The sequence below is a fragment of the Notolepis coatsorum genome (genome assembly GCF_963971535.1).
Source record: "Notolepis coatsorum genome assembly, chromosome: 13".
Lineage (NCBI taxonomy): Eukaryota > Metazoa > Chordata > Actinopteri > Aulopiformes > Paralepididae > Notolepis > Notolepis coatsorum.
This window is the reverse complement of record NC_140177.1, coordinates 2,212,647-2,237,397: the sequence shown is the minus strand read 5'-3', so window position 1 is coordinate 2,237,397 and position 24,751 is coordinate 2,212,647. Positions and strand designations below refer to the sequence as shown.

Below are 24,751 nucleotides of genomic sequence, written 5' to 3'. Positions count from 1 at the left end.
TGGACTTCTCCGGGCCCCCATTCCAGGGAGTCCAGTCCTTTTGGTGGGTCTGGGTCTTCCTTCGCGCTCCGCTGCTACGGCCTTGCCACGGGGTTGGGTTTGCCCTTGACCCCGTGATTCTGGGGGCAGTAACGAGGTTGTTCCTCCGTTCGTTCCCGGGTGGCATGCGGGTTGTGTGTGTGTGTAGTCGTGGGGTCAAGCCACGGTCTGCTCACCCTGTGCGTTGAGTTGCTTGAGTGCCTCTTCGCACGGTCGGGTCCGTCGCCCTCCCGTGAAGCCACCAATAGGGGGGGTGCCCTCCATTAGGGTGGGTCGGGGGGGCTCGGCCCTCCCTGGTCTGATGGTTGTGGGGGGCCTCAGCAGGGTACATTTGTCGAGCTTCTAGCTCCCGCTCAGCTCCTATTATGCATGAGACGCTGAGCGTGAGCTAGTGTGGCACAGAACGTTAGGTTATAACTATAACCAAGTTCTGTTAACACTAGTGAACGCTCAGCGTCTAGACGCTGCTGCAGGCCCTTGATTTTTCATTGTGATGAAATTTGTTGGGAAGGAGATGAGTGTGTGGCCCATCCCTGCTTATGTAGGTGAGCGGATGGGGGTGTGGCCAGATGAATGCTGGCATTTAAAGGTATATTTGAAATTTATTCAGTGTGCATACGCTGAAGCGAGATTATGCATGAGACGCTGAGCGTTCACTAGTGTTAACAGAACTTGGTTAGAGTTATAACCTAACGTTCCGCTCCGCAGATCTCTTAATAATCCTTATAATCCTCGCCTTTTATGGATTCATAACTTCTGACTGCAGTGAATGTGGATGTATACTGTTATATTTACATAAAAAATTATATATAAAATAAAAATGACATTTATATCAAAATCACGGGGCAGTCGTCTGGTAATCCGGAGGCTCCCGGTTCAATTCCCCCGTTCCCCCCCCTGGGCAGCTTGTGAATGTGTGAGTGAATGGGTTAAAATGTGAGGAACAAAATTGTAAAGCGCTTTGGATAAAAGCTGCTATATAAATGCACCATTTACCATTTAAATCGCGGTGCATTAGAAGTGGCACTTGTGACGTACGGACAGTTGTGAACGTGTCACCTGATAGGCCCAAGCCAGCTGTCCGTTAGTGTTCCTCTGATGCTGTCACCTGATAGGCCCACGCCAGCTGTCCGTTAGTGTTCCTCTGATGCTGTCACCTGATAGGCCCACGCCAGCTGTCCGTTAGTGTTCCTCTGATGCTGTCACCTGATAGGCCCACGCCAGCTGTCCGTTAGTGTTCCTCTGATGCTGTCAACGCTGCTCTCTGGAGCACTGCAGAACGTGACTCAGCTGGTACATGCACACACACACACACACACACACACCCCCACACGCACGCACGCACGCACGCACGCACGCACGCACGCACACACACACACACACACACACACACACACACACACACACACACACACACACACACACACACACACACACACACACACACACACACACACACACACACGCACACACACACACACACACACGGAGACCTGTATAGATTCCCAAAGTACAACCGAAGACAGACCCGACAAAAGTAAGACCAGGCACGTGTTACAAGCTCTGTGGACGGTTCTGGCAGTTGCTTCCGTCGCTGTAAAGGACATTCAAACGAGAGGAATTATGTTGAAACATACGTACATTTTTTATTTCTCTATGTAGTATCCCTTTATATTCATATACAAAATAGGATATATCATTGAATTATAAAACACTATAGTCACACACAGGGTAATAAATATCCAAAATGGAAGCGTGTAGATGGCAGTTAAGAAGTTCCTCTGTGATACATTATTCATGGTACAGTTGAGCAATGATGAGATTTTGAATGGATAGACACACTATAGGGGGGACGCGCAGCACGGCACACCGCGGGTTCATCCAGTCACATGGCGCTGGATCACCATGGCAACGGTTGCCAGGGACAGGGACTGGTCGGAACGCCACAGGCGGTGGATGTCACTTCCAACAGGGGTCAAGAGTATCGGACGCCACAGGGAGAAGCACAGTGGTGGCTGTTTTGTAATGCAGCTTTAGTGTCTATTGTTGTGTGTAATCATCCGCTCCCTCCTTGCCAGTGTGTTGTGAGTGTAGAAGAGTGGTGTTTGGTGGCCAGCGGCCTTCATTATCATTCTGAATAGGTGTGACCGATCGTATGTTACTCCTTCTGCTGCGTTGTGTTAAATGCCGATGCCCCGAGGGAGTTTCGAACCCGGGTCGGCCACAACACCGCGGGCGACAGCATAGACCGCTATACCAAGAGGTGAATTCACTGCTTGGTAACGTGTCTATGTGTCTTTTTATTAAGGGGAAGTGAGTTTAACTCGCAGTACCGCCTACGGCCACAGTCACTTCACAACACACGTCCGTCGTGACTGTGGATATCACTCGCGGACCTCCGTTACATGGGCTACTGGTCCTTTTTGGACATTTGTCAAAGAGCCCATGTTTTCCGTTTGTTAGTTTTTTCCTTAAAGGTGTTATAGATAAAATCTTTATGTAGAGTAATCATAAAAAAAAAAGAAAAAATAATACATCCAGGGGCACCCCAGTGGCGAACCTCATAACGCGCTGAGTCGCGGCACGGCCGACCCGGGTTCGATTCCCGAACCCGTCGTTATTTGTCGAATGTCTTCCCCCCACTCTGTCTCCCGTTTCACCTCTCTCTCTCTTTACTGGACTGCCCAGTAGAGTAAAGCGATAAACGCTAAAAAGAAATATAAAAAAAAAAATAATAATAATAATACATCCACAGAGCTTTTAGAAAGGTGCGGTATAAAAGTATTGCCCCCCCCCCCCGCGGGTCCAAAATGAATGTTGTTGTTTACATGTTGCACGCGATTTATCCCCTCCCTACTTCCCATTTCCCCGTGTGGAATGCACCCGATTGGATAAATGACTTGTGTGCTGGTGCTCTAGTGTGACATCTAGTGGCTGAATGTTATCTATATAGCACCTAATAAAGTCAGTTTCTCAGGTGAACGAATCATTACATTTCTATCTGCCGTGCGAAATGTGTGGTGTGAGAAACATATAGGTTTCATATGTCAGTGTAAACCCTGAACAACACAGTCGTAATTTCCCCCAAGTTACCCTCCAGTTGATAATAAATAAATAATAAATAATAATAACAGTAATACATTTGATTTATATAGCGCTTTACAGTGTGGGATAAAAAAAAAAACAGCGAAACAAAACAAAACAAACAAAACAACTATGGGTCAAAAGCGAGAGTGAAAAGGTGGGTTTTGAGGCTGATTTAAAGGACAGTAGGGTGTTGGCAGGTGGTTTTAAGGGCTGATTTAAAGGACGGTAGGGTGTTGGCAGGTGGTTTTAAGGGCTGATTTAAAGGACGGTAGGGTGTTGGCAGGTGGTTTTAAGGGCTGATTTAAAGGACGGTAGGGTGTTGGCAGGTGGTTTTAAGGGCTGATTTAAAGGACGGTAGGGTGTTGGCAGGTGGTTTTGAGGGCTGATTTAAAGGACAGTAGGGTGTTGGCAGGTGGTTTTGAGGGCTGATTTAAAGGACAGTAGGGTGTTGGCAGGTGGTTTTGAGGCTGATTTAAAGGACATTAGGGTGTTGGCAGGTGGATTTGAGGGCTGATTTAAAGGACAGTAGGGTGTTGGCAGGTGGTTTTGAGGCTGATTTAAAGGACATTAGGGTGTTGGCAGGTGGATTTAAGGGCTGATTTAAAGGACAGTACGGGTGTTGGCAGGTGGATTTGAGGGCTGATTTAAAGGACAGTAGTGTGTTGGCAGGTGGTTTTAAGGGCTGATTTAAAGGACAGTAGGGTGTTGGCAGGTGGTTTTAAGGGCTGATTTAAAGGACAGTAGGGTGTTGGCAGGTGGATTTGAGGGCTGATTTAAAGGACGGTAGGGTGTTGGCAGGTGGATTTGAGGCTGATTTAAAGGACAGTAGGGTGTTGGCAGGTGGATTTAAGGGCTGATTTAAAGGACAGTAGGGTGTTGGCAGGTGGGTTTGAGACTGATTTAAAGGACAGTAGGGTGTTGGCAGGTGGTTTTAAGGGCTGATTTAAAGGACAGTAGGGTGTTGGCAGGTGGGTTTGAGGGCTGATTTAAAGGACAGTAGGGTGTTGGCAGGTGGTTTTAAGGGCTGATTTAAAGGACAGTAGGGTGTTGGCAGGTGGTTTTAAGGGCTGATTTAAAGGACAGTAGGGTGTTGGCAGGTGGGTTTGAGGGCTGATTTAAAGGACAGTAGGGTGTTGGCAGGTGGTTTTGAGGGCTGATTTAAAGGACAGTAGGGTGGCAGGTGGATTTGAGGGCTGATTTAAAGGACAGTAGGGTGTTGGCAGGTGGTTTTAAGGGCTGATTTAAAGGACGGTAGTGTGTTGGCAGGTGGTTTTAAGGGCTGATTTAAAGGACGGTAGTGTGTTGGCAGGTGGTTTTAAGGGCTGATTTAAAGGGCAGTAGGGTGTTGGCAGGTGGTTTTAAGGGCTGATTTAAAGGACAGTAGGGTGTTGGCAGGTGGATTTGAGGGCTGATTTAAAGGACAGTAGGGTGTTGGCAGGTGGATTTGAGGGCTGATTTAAAGTATGGTAGGGTGTTGGCAGGTGGATTTTAGGCTAATTTAAAGAATGGTAGGGTGTTGGCAGGTGGTTTTGAAGTGGAGGAGGTCAGAGAGGTAGGGGGCAGGTTGTTGAAGGCTTTGAAGTGTATCCTGTATTTGATTGGGAGCCAATGGAGGTTGTGAAGGACGTGAGTGATGTGGATTCAGCAACATGACACCAGCACACACATCAAAGACCTTCTGTCAGGGTCTGCACTCTACAGCGTCTCTCAGAAACTCTTCTTTCATCGAGCAATAACGGTACATGACAACCGTGAAGGCACATTGTCAACTATGTACAGTGCAGTAGGATGAAACGAGTTGAAAACACCTGAAAACTACCCATAGATACCACGTTGCAAATGGCCCCGCAAGAAATATGAGACGTGCTAGCTAGGATATGCTTTGCTTAAAGGGGCACTACACCAAAAGAAACAATGCTGATTTATTTTGCACATAATCTCACACAAATCCAAAAACTCTAGATTTGCACACATTCATTTAGTTTGACAGCTATTGAGAGTAAATTAGTTTGAATATGGACACCGGCGATGTCATCTGGGACATTGAATCCTTGTGTTGTGTTAATTACAGCTCAATGAAATGATAAGGTAGCAGTTCCTATAAGACAAGGTATTGCTATTTTTTCCATCTACATCATGGGGCTGTAATTAACACAATGATTCAATGTCTCTGATGACATCACTGGTGGCCATATTCAAACTCATTGACTTCCAATAACTGTCAAACTAAATCAATTTGTGCAATTTTTGGACATGTGAGATTATGAGCAATATAAATAAGCATACTTTTTTGGTGAAGTGGTCCTTTAATTAAAGAAACATTAACAACAAACAACACTGCTTGAAATAAAGGACCAACATTACACTGCAGTCATACAGTATCTGTGATGTTGCAAGTTGAACAATACATTGGACAAAATAGTCTACCTGTACTGAAAATCAGACATACAGCACTTTGTATTAAAGGTATTAACGGGATTAAATCCCAGTGTGTCTGCTTAGATAATTGCATTTCAGTAATATTGTCCTTTCCATCAAAATCCCGGAAAATATGGTGGCGCAATGACACCTGCCGGTCAGCCAGTAGAACTTCTCCAGCCGGAGGAAGAGGCCTGGACTGCTCTACTATCGGTAGACTATACACCCAGCTGTCTCTGACCACCACATGTGGGGGGAAACTATCCGAGTCACGGCACCACTGTAACACTAGCTAAGCTAAAGTGTAAAGCTGTATAGGAGCATCATAACAACACATTTGTAATAGGGCTGGGACTTTATCACATTAATTTCGATTAATTAACTACAGAAAGAATTAAAAGTAAAAAAAAATGTATGCATTTAATCGCATGATTATTTTTCTTTATTGTGTAAGAATGTTACCTTTCAAAGGAGACCAGACTCATGCATGTGCTATAAGTATATATTTTTTCTTAGTCTGGTTTGTTCATAAAAAAAAATTAAATAAGAGAGATCAATCAAGAGTTTTTTTTTCCAATGGTCAACTGTTCTGGAATGTACTTGAAAGTACTGCGTTTTACTTTTACCTCGAAAGTGCTTGAGTTTACAAAAGGTCCTTTGCGCTATATATATATTATTCCTAAAATTGCTGCACTTTGTTAAAAATTGCATTGATCTGTTGGTCTGTGTAGTAGCTAATACAAGATTTTGCTGCTTAAACGTATGTATAATGTATATTCATTGATTCACTCGTATACCAAAATTCATTTGAATTAAAACATTTTGCTTTTCGCATCAAATATTGATATGCGATTAAAATGTGATTAATTTCGATTAATTAACTATAAAGTCTCGAATTAATTCGATTAAATTGTTTAATCGAGTCCCACCACTAATTTTAACCCAAAACACTAAACATTCACTGTGGATTCAAAGTCCTACTTCTTCTGTTCCAGGCGATTTTAAAAGCAACAGACATGTAGACCGATATGCTCTAAATAAATAACAGAGTGGGGAATTGAAGCATTAAGTGACTTTAGCTACCGACAAGAGACGGCAGCCATCTGTGGAAGGATCTTTTGGGGGGGGGGGGGATTGGCCGCGCGTCTGAACAGCTGTGAGTTTTGTGTATAGGTCTGAGATTTGACTGCCTCTCATTATCTCTGGGGTCCTCAGTTCTGGGTACGGCAGTCACTCATGACGCTTCAGCTTTGCCAGCCGAGTTCTCCTTTTAATGCAGAAGTGACACGGCCGCGCTATGTACACAAGACTAGCGCACCGCTGGGCCGCCGCGTCCGCGTCGAAGGAACGCAGCCGCTTGTTGTTTTTTCGACGCGGTTTCCCCATCCTTTGGCCCCGAGGCGGGGCGGTGGCGACGGCTCGCGTCACAAAGAGCGGCGTGGCGGGGCACGGAGCGGGTCTTTTTTGCGCGGCCGGGGGGGGGGGGGGGGGGGGGGGGGGGGTCACGGCGGGTTGGGCCTGTTGGAGACGCAGACCAGAGGCAGGGAGCCGTGATCGAACAGCTTGTAGGGCAGGGAACCCTTGGAGCTCCACGCGTCCGTCTTGGGGTCGTAGCACTCGAAGCAGTCCGAGTCCTCGATGGCGTCGTGGCCGTTGAGGAAGCGGCCGCCGGTGACGTACAGCTTGTTGTTGATCACGGTGGCGCTGTGATGCATCCGCCGCTCGTTCAGGTTCGCGCACTTGACGAACTTGTTGGCTTTCGTGTCGTAGGCGATCATCCGCTTGGTGTACCCTTGGAATGAAATAGACATTCAATTAAGGCCCATCTTTTAAAAGGTACAATTTCCCAATGCGTAATTTAGCAGATTATTTCTGTGAAATCGGATCTAAAATCAAATCGTACATTTTTTTTTTTTTTTTTTATCTTTTTCCCCCTCCTTTTTCCTCCGATTTTCTCCCATCCCAATGTTTAGTCGTTATGCCAATTCCCAATCCCCTTCCTGGTCGCTGCGCACTTACCCCCCACAGTCGGTCTGGGAGAGTGGAGGCTATCACGTGCTTCCTCCGACACACGTCCAGCCAATCAACCGCTCCTTTTCACCTGGCAGCACGGATTCTCACTGAGAGGGCGTAGCGTGTGGAAGGATCACACTATCCCACTTAGATCCTATCCGCGCTTAGCAGGCGCCCCAACCGAACTGTAGGAGTCGCTGTTTACAACGACCCGGACCCACCCCGCCAGCTTCTCCCACCCTCTAATACAGCCAATTGTATTAGTGTGAACGGCCAGCCAAGCTGGTGACAACCCCGGAGCTGTGAGCTGGATTCGAACAGGCGAATCCAGCCGCTCCGGGGTTTGGTGACGAACGCAATCTCCGTTACGCCACCTGACCGCCCCTTAGCAGATCATTTCTGTGAAATCGGATCTAAAATCAAATCGTACATTTTATGTAATCCTCTGCAGCTGTGGGGGACCCTACTGATTTGCGTTCCGTACACAAAGACGCAGCTTCAAAATGCCTTCCCTGTGCGACCACCATGTGACCCATGTGATCGGGGACATTGAATCCTTGTGTTGTGTTAATTACAGCTCAATGAAATTACAAGGTAGCAGTTCCTATAAGACAAGGTATTGCAATTTTTTTCATCCACATCATATAATTAACACAAGGATTCAATGTCCCCGATGACATCACTGGTGGCCATATTCGCACTAATTTGACTCCCAATAACTGTCAAACTAAATCAATTTGTGCAAAACAGTTTAGAGCTTTTTGGACATGTGAGATTATGTGCAAAATAAATCAGTGTTTTTCGGTGAAGTGTCCCTTTAAAGAAACAACGCCAAATGCAAATCAACATTAGTGAACGCCGCTTGAAATAAATGACCTACAAGTTCAAGTTCAAGTTCTTTAATAGTTGTCATACAGAAGTACAGAATACTTTCATACAAAATGCTTCTTACTGTTACGCTCCAGAGACTGTGCTAGACAAGATAGTATCAAATAACATAATAACATAATATAGCATGAATTTAGAAGAAGAAAATGAGGTCACAGTGTTCGGTAGAGACATATGTACAATGTTCTGAGTTACCATATAATATACAATACACAATACTATGCAGTGTACTAATGTACAGTACTATCTAGTGCAAAGCAGAAATGGGATGAGGTACAATTTTAGGTACAATTTACAGTAAGGTGTACGAGTTGTAGTGCAATCCTTCATCCATAAATATAAAGTGTGGGGAGTGGGTGCTACAGTGTGTTTGTTTAAAGTGGGTGTGTGCTATAAAGTGTGTGGAGTGGGTGCTACAGTGTGTTTGTTTAAAGTGAGTGTGTGCGTGTGGATGTGTGTGCTATGTGCGTTTGGTGGTTGTTGTTGTGTAGTGTTCATTCATTGTTCGTTTAGCAGCCTGATGGCCTGGGGATAGAAGCTACTTCTGAGTCTTTCTGTGCTCGCCTTGAGACTCCGGTATCGCTTGCCTGACCGCAGCAGTTCAAAGAGGCAGTTGTTCGGGTGACTGGAGTCTTTAATGATTCTCTTAGCCTTGCCCTTGCAACGCTTGTAGTAAATGTTCTGGAGGGTGGGGAGCCCCCCTCCAATTGTGCGTTCGGCTGAACGTGTCACTCTTTGTAGTCTGCTTTGGTCTTGTGCAGTGCTATTCCCAAACCAGGAGGTGATGTTGCCGGTCAAGATGCTCTCTATTGTACATGAGTAGAAGTTCTTAAGGATCTTCTGGCTGACTTGGAACTTCCTTAGGCGCCTGAGGAAGTAGAGGCGTTGTCGTGCCTTCTTCACCACACTGTTAATGTGTGTGGTCCATGTCAAGTCCTCGGATATGTAGGCTCCGAGGTACTTGAAGCTGTTGACTCTCTCAACCGGTGCCCCGTCGATGCTGAGGGGGCTGTAGTCCTTGACCCCCGACCTCCTGAAGTCCACAATCATCTCCTTTGTTTTGCTGACGTTCAGGGAGAGGCTGTTTTCCTGGCACCATCCCGCCAGGACCTTGACCTCTTCCAGGTAGGCCCTCTCGTCGTTGGCAGAGATCAGGCCCACCACCACTGTGTCGTCAGCAAATTTGACGATTGTATTGCTACTCCGCTGAGCCACACAGTCGTGTGTGTACAGGGAGTAGAGGAGGGGACTCAGAACACAGCCCTGGGGGGCCCCTATGTTGAGGGTGATGGATGAGGAGGTGCAGTTGCCTGCTCTCACCACCTGGGGTCTGCCAGTCAGGAAGTCCAAGACCCACTGGCAGAGGTCATAGCCCAAGCCCAGGTCCCTGAGCTTGGCTATGAGTATGGAGGGGACTATGGTATTGAATGCCGAGCTGTAGTCGATGAATAGCATTCTCACATAGTTCCCCTGCCTCTTGTCCAGGTGTGATGCTGCTGTGTGCAGCACATGGGATATGGCGTCCTCCGTGGACCTGTTGGGGCGGTATGCAAATTGCAGGGGGTCCATGTTGATGGGGAGGGAGGAGCAGATGTAGCCCTTTACTAGCTTCTCAAAGCACTTCATGGCTATGGAGGTGAGAGCTACAGGGCGGTAGTCGTTGAGGCAAGCAGGCTTGGATTTTTTGGGTACAGGGATAATAGTGGACTTCTTCAGGCAGGTGGGGATGACAGCCTGTTCTAAGGACAGGTTAAATATGTCAGTGAATACTGGGGCCAGTTGGTCGGCACAGACTTTTAGGACGCGGCCGGGGATGCCGTCCGGACCTGCTGCCTTCCTGATATTCACTTTTTTAAAGGTCCGCCTCACCTCATGCTCTGTTACCCTGAACACTGCGCCTCCATCAGCAGCCGACCCCCCCCCCCCCCATTGCCGAGGCTTGTGAGCTGGTGTTGTTATTACCAGCATCAAACCTCGCATAGAAGGTATTGAGGTCGTTTGCTAAGGAGATGTCACTGTTCAGTTTGAGGGAGGCGCCTTTGTAGTCTGTCATCGTTTTGAGCCCCTGCCACATAGCTCTAGAGTCAGCTTGTTCAAACTGGAGTTCAATTTTATCCCTGTAGCGCCGTTTGGCCTCTGACACTGTCCTCCTTACGTTGTGTCGCGCCACCTTGTGGTCATTCATGTTGCCTGCCACTAGGCCGTCATTGTATGCTTTGGTGCGCTCTCTCAGAGCTTCACGGACGGATTTGTCTACCCAGGGTTTTTGATTTGGGTAAACTTTCATTTTGGTAGTGGGGATTGTTTCTTTCACCCTAGTACAAACATAGTCCAGCACTGTCTCCGTGTAGACATTAATGTTATCTGTGTCGCGGAACACAATCCAGTCTGTGTGGTGAAACACTGACCGGATCGTCTCCTCTGACGTCACATCCCATTTCTGCACCTCTCGCGAGACTACGGGAGTACTTTTAATTCTCTGTTTGTACTTTGGTGAAAGAAAAATTGATGCGTGATCTGATTTACCAAAGCCACTATCAGAATGAGCCTTGTAGCCACCTTTAAATTGCGTGTAACAGTGATCTAGGATGTTACCGCCTCTGGTGTTGCAAGTCACATGCTGATAGAAGTCAGGTAATACCTTTCTCAGATTGGCGCTATTGAAATCTCCCAGCACCAAAATGGCGGCGTTAACGTTAGCCACTTGTATTCTATTTACCTCGTCGTGTAGTCTGGAGAGCGCAACCTTGTTGCTGGCTTGCGGTGGAATATACACTCCGATCAGGACGATCGCCGTTAACTCCCTCGGGAGGAAGAAAGGACGACACTTGATGGTTATATATTCCAGTTCTGGGGAGCAGTGGTTGGATAATTCCTTCACGTTCGTTGGGTCGCTCCAATTTTTGTTAAACATGAAGGCAATACCTCCTCCACGTTGTTTACCGGACTCTGCTGATGTCCGATCCTTCCGATGGATAAAGAAGTGATCCGCTGGTTGAATTGCGTGGTCTGGGACGTCCGGCGTCAACCACGTCTCGGTGAAGCAGAGGACATTGCAGTCCCTAACAGTCTTAATTAGCGTTCCGTTCTAACTAGGGATGTCCCGATCGCATTTTTTTGCTCCCGATCCGATCCCGATCATGTGATTTTGAGTATCTGCCGATATGGATATGGCTTTTTTAACAGTATATTCATTATTTCCAACATGGATATAAAGCTTATTTTTTTCACTTATTGCAGCATTGGATCAAAATTCAAAACAAAATAAAAATAAAGCTTATCTTCTGAAAATCACGTGATCGGATCGGGACATCCCTAGTTCTAAGTGCCTACCTCCGGGCCCCCCTCCTCCTCCTCCTCCTCCCTCCAGGCCCCCCTCCTCCTCCTCCCTACCTCCAGGGCCTCCTCCTCCTCGTCCCTACCTCCGGGCCCCCCTCCTCCTCCTCCCTACCTCCAGGCCCCCCCCCCCTCCTCCTCCTCCCTACCTCCAGGCCCCCCTCCTCCTCCTCCTCCCTCCAGGCCCCCCTCCCCCTCCTCCTCCTCCTCCCTCCAGGCCCCCCTCCTCCTCCTCCTCCTCCCTACCCCCGGGCCTTCCTCCTCCTCCTCCTCCCTCCAGGCCCCCCCCCTCCTCCTCCTCCCTCCTGGCCCCCCTCCTCCTCCTCCCTACCTCCAGGCCCCCCCCCTCCTCCCTCCCTACCTCCGATGATGTAGATCCGGTCCTCGATGACGGCGGCCGGGGCGCAGACGTTCTTCACGGTCCTGGTCTCCAGTCGGGACCACAGGTTGCGGGAGATGTGATACACCTGTGGACACAGAGACCGTGAGAATGACAATGACACTAAACACTGTACTGTAAGAAAAAAAGCTGCAAGAAAACGGTAAATGTCTGGCATCAATGGTTTCCAAATACTTACTGTCAAATTACAGTAAAATCAAATACATTTACAGATTACAACCTTTATTTAATGGTTAATATTTTGATAAAAGGTAATTTACTGTATTTTTATGGTATTTACACTTAATGTAGAAAAACAAAGGTAATCTGTCAAATAATAGTGAATTTCCTGTGATTGATTGATTGATTGATTGATTGATTGATTGATTGATTGATTGATGTTTTTTATTTTTGTGTCTTACATACAGGTGTATGCCCAGCCCATATGGGCATACAAGACACATAACAATAAGTATATAATACTTGACAAATTACTTGACAAATTATGACATATAGACCAAGACATATTTTTTTATAGTGTATGCAACAACCCATCATCTACACTCTCTGCACACACATCCACACGCACACACTCACTTTAAACAAACACTCCCACTTTACTCACTTTAGACACTTTAACACACTTTATATTATTAGTAAAGAGATTTGCACTACAAACAATTCATACCTCATTGCACCTTACCCTAAGTTTGTACCTCATCCCATTTCTGCATTGTACCTCACTGTTACTCTTTTTAGTTTTACTCTGTATTGTATATTGTATATATGTATATTGACTGAACACTTTATTTGACGTACTTTTATTTATCTACTTTTTCTCCTACTTTTTTCTGTATTTTTCTCCCATCCCAATTGAGTCGTTATGCCAATTCCCCCCTCCCCTTCCTGGTCGTTGTGCGCATAGGGAGCCCTGAAGTCTATCAGATGCTTCCTCCGTGACATAGGAGACAGCCAGCAGCCTCTTTTCACCTGGCAGCGAGGACTCTCACCGGGGAAGTGTAACGTGTGGGAGGTCACACTACCTTCACCATTTCCCTCCCTCGCTGTGCAGGCGCCCTGACCGACCTGTAGGAGTCGCTGTTTACCACGACCAGGATACCACCCACCGGCTTCCCACCCGCTGACACCGCCCCAGCCGGAGGCAACGCTGACAGCCGGATTCTATACCGGTGTCTCTGCGGTGGTAGACAGACACTTAGTCCGCTGCGCTACCCGGCCGCCCCTATTATTTTACGTACTTTTGACTTTTTCTATTTTATACTTTTTTATCTATTTTTATCTAGCAAACTCCCAGGGGGCTCATACAGAAAAAAGCATTTCATGATAAAGTATTCTGCATTTTACTATGACGACTAATAAACAAACTTGAACTTGAAACTTGAGACGACGTGCCGTCTGCCCTCTGCCTCCACGGTTCTCAACCTGGGGGCTCGTCGGGACGATACGCAAATGCGATATTACTCAGTAGTACTAATTTATATATTTTATATCCAGTTTAATCACCTGTACATTGTATATTACTGTTGCACTTTACTGTTACATTTGCTCTCATTTGGTTGGACGCTAAACTTATTTTTGTTGTACTGTACTGTCTGTATAATGACAATACATTTTAATCTAATCTAATCTAATCCATGTAGCATGTCTGTGAAACCGACCCAATGTATTTTTTGTAAAAAAAAAATTCTTTCTTTCGCTATTATTATTATTATTTATTTGTATCCATCTGTGGATAACTTTTACAGTATGTCACGTGACTGGGAAATCTCAAACCTATATTGTGGAAATCAATTACATGAGAGGTTATATTATAGCACCTGAATCAGCCTGACGGGGTTCTGCATGGCGTCCTCCCCTCCGAACACGTAGACCCTCTGGTCGCTGGCCGCCACCGCCGGGTGCAGCACCGCCGTGGGCACGGGCGCCATGGCCTCCCACTGGTTAAACATGCTGTTGTACCTCTCCACCGAGTGGGAGATCTGCTTGTCCCCCCCGATGCCCCCCAGGACGAAGATGAAGTGCAGGTAGGAGACGCTCTGGTGGGCGTACCGGGGCTCCAGCATGGGCTCGGCGGTGCGCCACTGGTTGGTCTTGAGGGACAGCGTGTAGACGGTGGCGCTGACCGTGCTGTCGCCCGACGCCACGCAGAGGCTGAGGCCCCCCACCACGTACAGGATGCTGTGGATGCACACGTACGCCGCCTTGTAGAGCCGCAGCGGCAGCTTGGCCAGCCACTGCCAGCGCTGGGTCCTCTCGTCGTACAGCAGGGCCTCGCGCGACGTCTGCTCGTTGTTCTTGCGTCCGCCCACCACCACCAGGGCCTCGCGGCAGGTGTAGCGCCGCGGCGCGGTCCAGAGCGGCTTCAGCTCGCGGCCGCACTTGCTGCTGACGGAGAGCAGTAGGCGGCGGACCGACTCGATGATCTCGGTGCAGAGCGTGGACGACTGCACCAGCGGGTCGTTGGCGATGAACTGGAACAGGTAGGTGGGGTGGATGTAGCGCAGGCGCACCTTCTTGAAGAGGTCGTGGATGGCGCCCCGCCGCGAGAAGGGGTCGTGGTGGATCCACGCCAGGAGCGTCTCGAACACCTGACCGCGGGTGACCGGGTGGGTTATAACATCAGAACAAAATCAGCACCAAAATCTAATGTTCTCAAACTCACTGGCAGCATATATAGGTCAATAGTACTCTGGTGTGCTCTGCCGAAAAACATCTCATCCACGATACATGACAACATTACTTTCAAAAGAAAATATTAACCCTTTGGTTGCCGAAAACGTAGATCTACGTTTCTGTGGCCCATGCGGTTGAGTTGCCAGAAACTTTTCTGTGTCGTTATTTCTTTTATTCGCTATTGCCATTCATAATCCATCGAGGCACCTTGTGCAGGCTGTCCTGAATGTGTCTGAGATCGCAAACGGCCAATACCGCCGCCTAACGTCTTGCGGCCGCTATTGCACTCCATTTGGCTTGGCGTCTGGGCCGAGCTGGGCCGTGGGGGCGGGGTCTGAACAGTCGGGCGAGACAAGCGGTTACCACAGTTGCCTTGACGAGGGCCCCCCCCCCCCCCCCCGTTCATATTCATTGCTGGATTAGTTGGAAACATGATCGCAATGAGTATTTGGAATGGCGATCAGATAATTGGATTATTCTTTTTGCAGTACAAGGTAAGGGCTATATATTATCAATCTTGCGTTGATCCGATCATTTTTTCCCCGCGATTGGGGCGTGTGTCTGTGTGTGTGTGTGTGTGTGTGTGTGTGTGTGTGCCGGTGTCCCGTTGGTGGCGATCGAAGCATAGAAACACCCTCTTGCATGCATGAGGAAACATAATACCGATAATCTAGCGTTGATTTCAGATTGATCATTGATCCAGGCGAGACATGGGACGATTTATAGTGAAATGCAGATAAACGCTTTACCCGTCGGTAGTGTGATAGTAAAGGGTTAACCTTCTGTCGTGTGGCAGTGAAAGGGTTAATAAAACATAAAACATAAAAACATAAAAACCTGCTCCTCCTCGGCGCAGAGCCGGTCGTCCTCCAGGTAGGTCATGAGCTCGGGGAGGGACAGCTCCGAGAAGTCCTCGGTGGCGGCGACGTCGGAGAAGCACCTCACGGCCATCTCCCTGGCCCTCTCCCGCAGGCTGTCGCAGTGGAGGATCTCGGAGAGGCGGATCATGCTCAGGCAGTTGTCCGGACTCAGCTGACCCTGGAGGAACGCGGAGCACCCCTCGAAGAGACGCTCGTAGTGGAGCATGGACGCCGCCTGTGTGGGAAATTATTATCAGGCTTGTGAGAGAACATTCAGTGACGTTGTACTTATCATTTACCTTATTGGGGACATTGATTTAAGTTAAAAGTTATTATTAAATGTTATTAGGTACAATCATTATCAATGTAGAATGTTGAGCATGAGTTATGATGACTAGGGGTGTAACGGTACACAAAAACCACGGTACGGTACGTGCCTCGGTTTTTAAGTCACGGTTCGGTACGGGTTTTCGATACAGTGGGGGAAAGTTTGGCTTTCCATGTTCCACTCAGGGGTGATGTAGTGTGCTGCAGTAACGAATTGTACTTGTAGGGCTGTCAACGAATATTCTATATTGAAATTAATAATCGACTTGTAAAAAAAGGCGGTCGTTAGTGGTTAACATACCGTTGTATTCGTTGTATTTATTCTCTTATTTCCTACTATACTTCTCTATCCCCTTCCTGGTTATTCTTTCGTCATATCTTCTGTCATGTCATTAATGTCTGTTTAAGTGTTCCATGGGCCACCCTGCTACGAGTAAACAAAATGACCCACACCTGCATCAGGGGCAGCACGATCTCCATGGAGATGGTGATGGCGCCCGTGTAGATGTAGTCCACGAGGCCCGCGAGGACGTCGGGCGCCACGCCCTTCAGGTCCACGCGCGCCTGGCTGCTCTCCAGGAAGTTGCTGCGGAACATAAATAATAATAATAATAATAATAATAATAATAATAATAATAATAATAATAATAATAATAATAATAATAATAATAATAATATAATAATAATAATAATAATAATAATAATAATAATAATAATAATAATAATAATAATAATAATAATAATAATAATAATAATAATAATAATAATAATAATAATAATAATAATAATAATAATAAATTGTATTTGTTTGTATTGCACTTTTCGTTCACTAGGATCCCAAAGTGCTACAGGGTTAAAGAAAAAAAGAAATTATTAATAATAATAGAATAAAATACAGAAAAAAAAAAAAAAAAAAAAAAATAGAAAATAAATAGAACATAGTTAAAAACATAGTATGAACAGAAAAGTAAAGACAACAGCACAAGAAAAAATTTTATCACGAGGGGAAAAAAAAGAAAAAAGCTAGCAATCAAAGGCCTTTTGAAATAGATAGGTATAGATAGGTTTTCAGGCCTGCTTTAAAAAGAGGCCAGGCTCTGTGGTGCCCTCAGCTGGATGGGGAGGCTGTTCCACAGGCGTGGTGCAGCCGAGCAGAAGGCTCGGTCACCCATGGGTGCTGCAGAGCCGGGTACCGAGGACCCTGAAGGAGCAGGCTATATACCTGCAGAACATGGCCCGGAAGTAGGGGCTGCTGGAGACCAGGACGTTGCGGTGACAGGGGATCTCCTGGCGCTCGGAGCAGAGGACCACGTCCGTCAGGACGCCGTCCTGCCTCAGTACGTTGAGCTGCGCGAGCAGCTGGGAGGGCAGCTCCATGTCTTTGAAGGGGAAGATCTCACGCGACGCGCAGGTGGTCATTCTGTGTGAGGAGAGAGAGGGAGAGGGAGAGAGAGAGAGAAAGAGAGAGAGAGGGGGGGGGAGAAGAGAGAGGGGGAGAAGAGAGAGAGAGAGAGAGAGACTGTCAGCAACAGTTGTGATTGGAGGATCAAGGAAAGCGTGCAGGGCATGTGATAGGTGGAAGAAGCATGGTCAATATGGGATATGAGATACTGCTTCAATCAATCAAACCTGCACTGCTCAACGGCAGAAATCCTTACTCTCTCATTGGTTGAGCATTATTGAGTCAGGCTAATTCAAACAAGCTTGAACTCTGACCCCTGCGAAATAAGGAAATACAGTACACTGGCAACAGGGGCCTTTAGTTCTCATGTGCTCCCAATGAAATGGATTGAATAATAATAATAATAATAATATAATAATAATAATAATAATAATAATAATAATAATAATAATAATAATAATAATGATAATAATAATAATAATAATAATAATAATAATAATAATAATAATAATAATAATAATAATAATAATAATAATAATAATAATAATAATAATAATAATAATAATTAATAATAATAATAATAACTTTGTTTTATATAGCGCCTTTCAAGGTCGCTTTACATAGAGGGGGAAATAACAAAAGTAAACAAACATAGTGGACAGACACACATAAATAGTTGAGAAATTAGGGGTTAAAGGCCAAGTTGAAGAGGTGGGTTTGAGGAGTTTTTTGAGTCCGGAGTTGCGGAGTTCTGCGGGGAGGGAGTTCCAGAGGGTGGGAGCTGCCTGCCACACCGAAAGCTCTGTCCCCGAAGGTCCGCAGTCTGGTTCGGGGAATGGAGAGCTGACCAGTGTCCGTGGATCGCAGGGACCGTGGAGGAGGTCAGTCAGGTACTGAGGTGCCAGAGCGTGGAGGGATTTGTAAGTGAACAGGAGGGTTTTGTAGGTGATGCGGGATTTGATGGGGGATTTGATGGGGAGCCAGTGGAGGTGGATGAGGGTGTGGGTGAGAACAAAGAAAACACATTGTGCCCTTAAGCGCTCATCAAGCGTATCAAGCTCATCAAAAATAAACAAGGACCTCCGTTACCATAATACCCCAGTATTCCATAACTGTATACTGCATATGGGGAGATACCAGAGGAGGGAGTCACTCATGCATGGTCATTGGGCTAACTTCTAGTGAAGAAAATATTAGTGAAGCTATCCCTCATTTTGCTGGGGACCTGGAACCGCTTAAGGCCCCTAGTGGTCCCTTTGAGAACTGCCTTAATGAACCAAATGTACATGAGAATGATTTGATCATGTATTGTACAGGGCTATACACACACAGAACACAGAACAGATTATAACCTTGTTTAAGTGTTTTCTTCTTTTAATCACCAATGCTTGGTCTAGTGGTGAGTGAGCTCGTTTGAGCAGTTTAAATTATTTATTTATTTGACCTGAAATGTAAATATACGATGTATACAATATGTAAATATATGACGTATGGCTACGACGTACATTATGTGCCTTTTTCCTGTGGTGGAGATTAGTACTTATTTACATTTTCTGAGACTGTGTTGTTGTTGAGGGACATCCGCCTGGCTCTGAACTCTACCCTCAGACGGAGGAGGATGTGGTTCCCTCCTGTCACCGTACCCAATGAAGCCTTCCGTCAATTAACCTACACTCCCGACAACTCCCACAGAGCACGACGACCACAGTGATCTATGTTTAACCGTTTCTCCAAAATGATATTAATGCACCCCCGCGCTGCGTTTGGACTCTTCCTTATCCAGTCCCTGCCTCAATCAGTGCTAACTTTATCAGTTAGGTCACAGGCTGTTTCTCACTCTCTGTACTCTCTCTCTCTCTCTCTCTCTCTCTCTCTCTCTCTCTCTCTCTCTCTCTCTCTCTCTCTCTCTCTCTCTCTCTCTCTCTCTCTCTCTCTCTCTCTCTCTCTCTCTCTTTCATTTCTCTCTCTCATTCTACCTACCAGTGTTTTTCATTGTCTCTTTATCTTTGTATTTGTCACTCTTTCTGTTTTGTATGCCTCTCTCTCTCTCTCTCTCTCTCTCTCTCTCTCTCTCTCTCTCTCTCTCTCTCTCTCTCTCTCTCTCTCTCTCTCTCTCTCTCTCTCTCTCACACACACACTACCTCTCTCTTTCACTCTCCCTCTTGGGTTTGCCCTTGACGATCCTGGTGTTGAAAAGCGGGGGCTATTAACAACCCTAAAGTCTTCTAATCACCCCAGAGACAGGCAGCTACTGATTCTCACACACACCCACCCACACACGCACACATACACACACGCACATGCAAAAAACGCACACGCACACACACACACACACACACACACACACACACACACACACACACACACACACACACACACACACACACACACACACACACACACACACACACACACACACTCATGGCCAAACGATATATTTGGACCATTAATCATTATTTTGAACAGCCAGTGGGCCTGAGGGATGTCTGGTGGTATTCCCCCATACTTTAATAAAGATTCCCCCATACTTTAATAAAGATTCCCCCCCACTTTTGATAAAGATTCCCCCACACTTTAATAAAGATATACTTTAATAAAGATTCCCCCATACTTTAATAAAGATTCCCCCCCACTTTGATAAAGATTCCCCCCCACTTTGATAAAGATTCCCCCACACTTTAATAAAGATTCCCCCACTTTAATAAAGATTACCCCATCCTTTAATAAAGATTCCCCCACTTTGATAAAGATTCCCCACACTTTGATAAAGATTCCCATACTTTAATAAAGATTCCCCCATACTTTAATAAAGATTCCCCATACTTTAATAAAGATTCCCCCATACTTTAATAAAGATTCCCCCAGACTTTAATAAAGATTACCCCATCCTTTAATAAAGATTCCCCCATACTTTAATAAAGATTCCCCCACTTTGATAAAGATTCCCCCATACTTTAATAAAGATTCCCCCATACTTTGATAAAGATTCCCCCATACTTTAATAAAGATTCCCCCATACTTTGATAAAGATTCCCCCATACTTTAATAAAGATTCCCCCACTTTGATAAAGATTCCCCCACTTTGATAAATATTCCCCACACTTTGATAAAGATTCCCCCACTTTAATACAGATTCCCCCATACTTTAATAAAGATTCCCCCACTTTGATAAAGATTCCCCCATACTTTGATCTTTAATAAAGATTACCCCATACTTTAATAAAGATTACCCCATACTTTAATAAAGATTCCCCCATACTTTAATAAAGATTCCCCCACTTTGATAAAGATTCCCCCATACTTTAATAAAGATTCCCCCACTTTGATAAAGATTTCCCCATACTTTGATAAAGATTCTCCCACACTTTGATCAAGATTCCCCCATACTTTAATAAAGATTCCCCCATACTTTAATAAAGATTCCCCCATACTTTAATAAAGATTCCCCATACTTTAATAAAGATTCCCCCATACTTTAATAAAGATTCCCCCATACTTTAATAAAGATTCCCCCATACTTTAATAAAGATTCCCCCATAATTTAATAAAGATTCCCCCATACTTTAATAAAGATTCCCCCACTTTGATAAAAATTCCCCCACTTTTATAAAGATTCCCCCATACTTTAATAAAGATTCCCCCATACTTTAATAAAGATTCCCCCACTTTGATAAAAATTCCCCCACTTTTATAAAGATTCCCCACCTTGATAAAGATTCCCCCACACTTTAATAAAGATTCCCCCATACTTTAATAAAGATTCCCCCGTACTTTGATAAAGTTCCACTGAAGGCCACTCATACTGGATTGCATTTTTACATGTTCATCAAATTGCTAATCCAGCAAGCGCTAATGGGATAATTAATTATTATTCCTACCACGTTTGGAGAGTTATTAGTTAAGCTTCTCTTTAATAGAGTAACTGCATATTACATTATTATATATCATATATTAAATAATAGTATAGTGTATTAGTGTTAGCATTAGCAGCACATTATGTTTTCACAGTTTTCCTACTATATTGTTAATTATGTTTTGTGAAACAATCACATGAACGTTGTGTTAAAGGAAGGTTAACCTACAAATATTACCAGTCAATTTGAGTCCAAAGATACCGGTATGTCTCCTATTCCATGATTTTGGTTTTCTGTAATTCAACAAATATGACCTGTAGATTTTAGCAATTTTTGTAAAATTATAACTTGTGGCACAGACTTGGGCTTCTAACTCATTTTAGCTGACTCACATTGGCAGCAACTGTGCCCCCCCCCCCCACAACTCCGTAGAAAAGACAATGGGTTTAAGGTGACGAATTATGCTTAGGAAAGACGCAGCTCAAGCACACATCGTTGAATAATCCCAGTCGTGAATCTAAAACCTGTAAAACCACGGAGGAACAATACGACGTGTGTCGTATCCGTTAGCGGCGCGCAGTGATCTCATTATCAGTGAACAACAACTCCTTACCTCCTCTCATCAGTCATTCTGAAACATCCACAACGATACAAAAATAAAATAAAAAATAATAATAACGGCAACGAAAGGAAAAAGCGTAAAAAGGTTCAGGACAGGTCCAGTGCTGTGTTCCAGAGCTGTGTTCAGGTCCAGAGCTGTGTTCAGGTCCAGAGCTGTGTTCAGGTCCAGAGCTGTGTTCAGGTCCAGAGCTGTGTTCAGGTCCAGAGCTGTGTTCCAGAGCTGTGTTCAGGTCCAGAGTTGTGTTCAGGTCCAGAGCTGTGTTCAGGTCCAGAGCTGTGTTCAGGTCCAGAGTTGTGTTCCAGAGCTGTGTTCAGGTCCAGAGCTGTGTTCCAGAGCTGTGTTCAGGTCCAGAGCTGTGTTCAGGTCCAGAGCTGTGTTCGGGTCCAGAGCTGTGTTCAGGTCCAGAGCTGTGTTGGGGCCACAGGGCCCGTCCAGAGGGTCAGCGACAGAGAGGAGCACACCGAGGTTCTCCCAGTCAGGGACTCTCTGAGCCTCTTGCCATGAGGCCACTGTGTACATGTGTACATTCCCGCTGCTAAGAATAGTATCCCGGGCCACCGTGACTCCAGCGCCCCCCGGGGGGGGGCCTCTCATGTGACACGAGACCGCCAGCTCAACAGCTCTGTCAGGGGGGGGCCCAGTGTGTTTACTATGGCCTGGGGATAGATAGAGAGAGAATCATAGTGGGTGGGGGGTCTTGGCTCAAACCTCCGCCCCTCTCTCTCCTCCCTCAGCCCGCCCAGCCAGGATGGTGTTTAATGGAAGTGCCACCAACACCCCCCCCCCCCCCCCCCCCCGCCACCCCCCCCCCAAATGCCTCGTAATCTCCCCCCCTCCTGGTCTGTGTCATGGAGGAAACAGGTAAATATAGTGTGGTGCTGATGGGCCGGCCTGAGCGGGAGGAACAGCTGATGATGGACCCCCCGCGGTGGTGGTTATAGCTCGGTGTGCCTCAGGGGGGCGCCGTTCTGCTCTCTGTGTGCTTGTGTGTGAGGGGACATTAACCTGTGCAAGGTAAGGGGACATTAACCTGTGCAAGGTAAGGGGCAGGGGCGGAGCTAGGGGGTGGCTACCTGGGCTCAAGCCCCGGATGTATTCTGAAAAGCCCCGAATCTATTTAAAAAAAAATAAAAATAAAAAATTTAAATACGATGATAACTATTTTATTGCAATGCACTATTGCATTATTTTATTCTATTTGACTACCTATTTTATTGCACTGCACTATTTTACTTTGTATCAGTGAATCATAGACGCCTGGCCATAAGAGCATTCGGAGCATCTCTGCTCTCCCACTATTGAACTTGGGGGAGCAAAGGTATGATCTTGCTCCACCACTTTTTGATTATATGAAAAATATGATATATCCCCCCCCAATATATAAATCTAACCATAACTACGTTATGGTTAACTGAGTTTTATAGTGAAAAGAGCAGCTTTATTGGTCAAGATTGAAGGCTCTATATTGCAGGAAATTGCACGTACAGGTTCATTAAATTCAAAATAAATCTGTCGTGGAGGGGGTTGTGCCGGACCCCCTCCGAACCACCCCTTGCCTGCCCAAAAACGTAAAAAAAAACCCGCATCTGGGCTAAGCCCCGGATCTCCTACAATCCTAAATCCGCCCCTGGTAAGGGGACATTAACGTGCGCAAGGTAAGGGGACATTAACCTGTGCAAGGTAAGGGGACATTAACCTGTGCAAGGTAAGGGGACATTAACGTGCGCAAGGTAAGGGGACATTAACCTGTGCAAGGTAAGGGGACATTAACCTGTGCAAGGTAAGGGGACATTAACGTGCGCAAGGTAAGGGGACATTAACCTGTGCAAGGTAAGGGGACATTAACCTGTGCAAGGTAAGGGGACATTAACCTGTGCAAGGTGAGGGGACATTAACCTGTGCAAGGTAAGGGGACATTAACCTGTGCAAGGTAAGGGGACATTAACCTGTGCAAGGTAAGGGGACATTAACCTGTGCAAGGTGAGGGGACATTAACCTGTGCAAGGTAAGGGGACATTAACCTGTGCAAGGTAAGGGGACATTAACCTGTGCAAGGTGAGGGGACATTAACCTGTGCAAGGTAAGGGGACATTAACCTGTGCAAGGTAAGGGGACATTAACCTGCGCAAGGTAAAGGGACATTAACCTGCGCAAGGTAAGGCAGCGTGGCTACACGAGTAGAGCTCCGGACTCAAGATCGGAAGATCACCGGTTCGAACCCCCGGTCAAGGCCGTTGTCGGAAAGTGGTGCTGCTGTCCAGCAGGGGGCACTCTGTCCTCTGGACTTGTCAGTAACAATGCCCCTGTTATGGTGATAGGGACACCGTACAGCTGCGAGTGCCGTCCTTCGGATGAGACACTAAATCTGAGGTCCCGACTGAATTCACTCGTTAACGAACCCAGGGCGCCTATCACAAAGAGTAGGAGGTTCCCCAACGTTCCTGGCCAAATTCCCAATCAGGTCTCTGATATCAAGGCCACCTAATCATCCCTTCCCCTTAATTGGCTGACATCAATCCCTGTCTCCTCAGCCTTTCAGCCATTGTGTAGTGTGATGTGTGCTCGGTGCCAGTGTAGCCAAGGTTGGGTGCTACACAGTGGTGGTGAAGGAGGCAATTTCCACCCTACATTGTGGGGAGCGCTTTGAGTCTAGAGTCTAGAGAAAAGTGCTATATAAATGTAATGATTCATTCATCTGTTTGCCTCGAGGTACGTGTGTCTGTCCGCTGCTTCTGTCTGCCTGCCTGGCGTCACTAAAATGCTCCAGAAACGAGAGAGAGAAAAGAAAACAATAAATATGCTCCTTACACCGTACATGGTTACTCTATTCCA

At 46.1% G+C, this 24,751-nt stretch overlaps 1 protein-coding gene across 1 annotated transcript; it reads right to left on the bottom strand.

Annotated features, from left to right (window-relative positions):
- Window positions 1-7,046: 7,046 nt before the first annotated feature.
- On the bottom strand, window positions 7,047-21,927 carry klhl38a (kelch-like family member 38a; the record flags this gene model as incomplete). The annotated part of the gene is made up of 7 exons (XM_084327049.1): window positions 7,047-7,336; window positions 12,143-12,248; window positions 13,999-14,769; window positions 15,692-15,949; window positions 16,495-16,627; window positions 17,264-17,461; window positions 21,911-21,927. The coding sequence occupies 7 exons, from the start codon at window positions 21,925-21,927 to the stop codon at window positions 7,047-7,049; spliced, it is 1,773 nt and encodes a 590-aa protein (XP_084183175.1).
- Window positions 21,928-24,751: the final 2,824 nt, after the last annotated feature.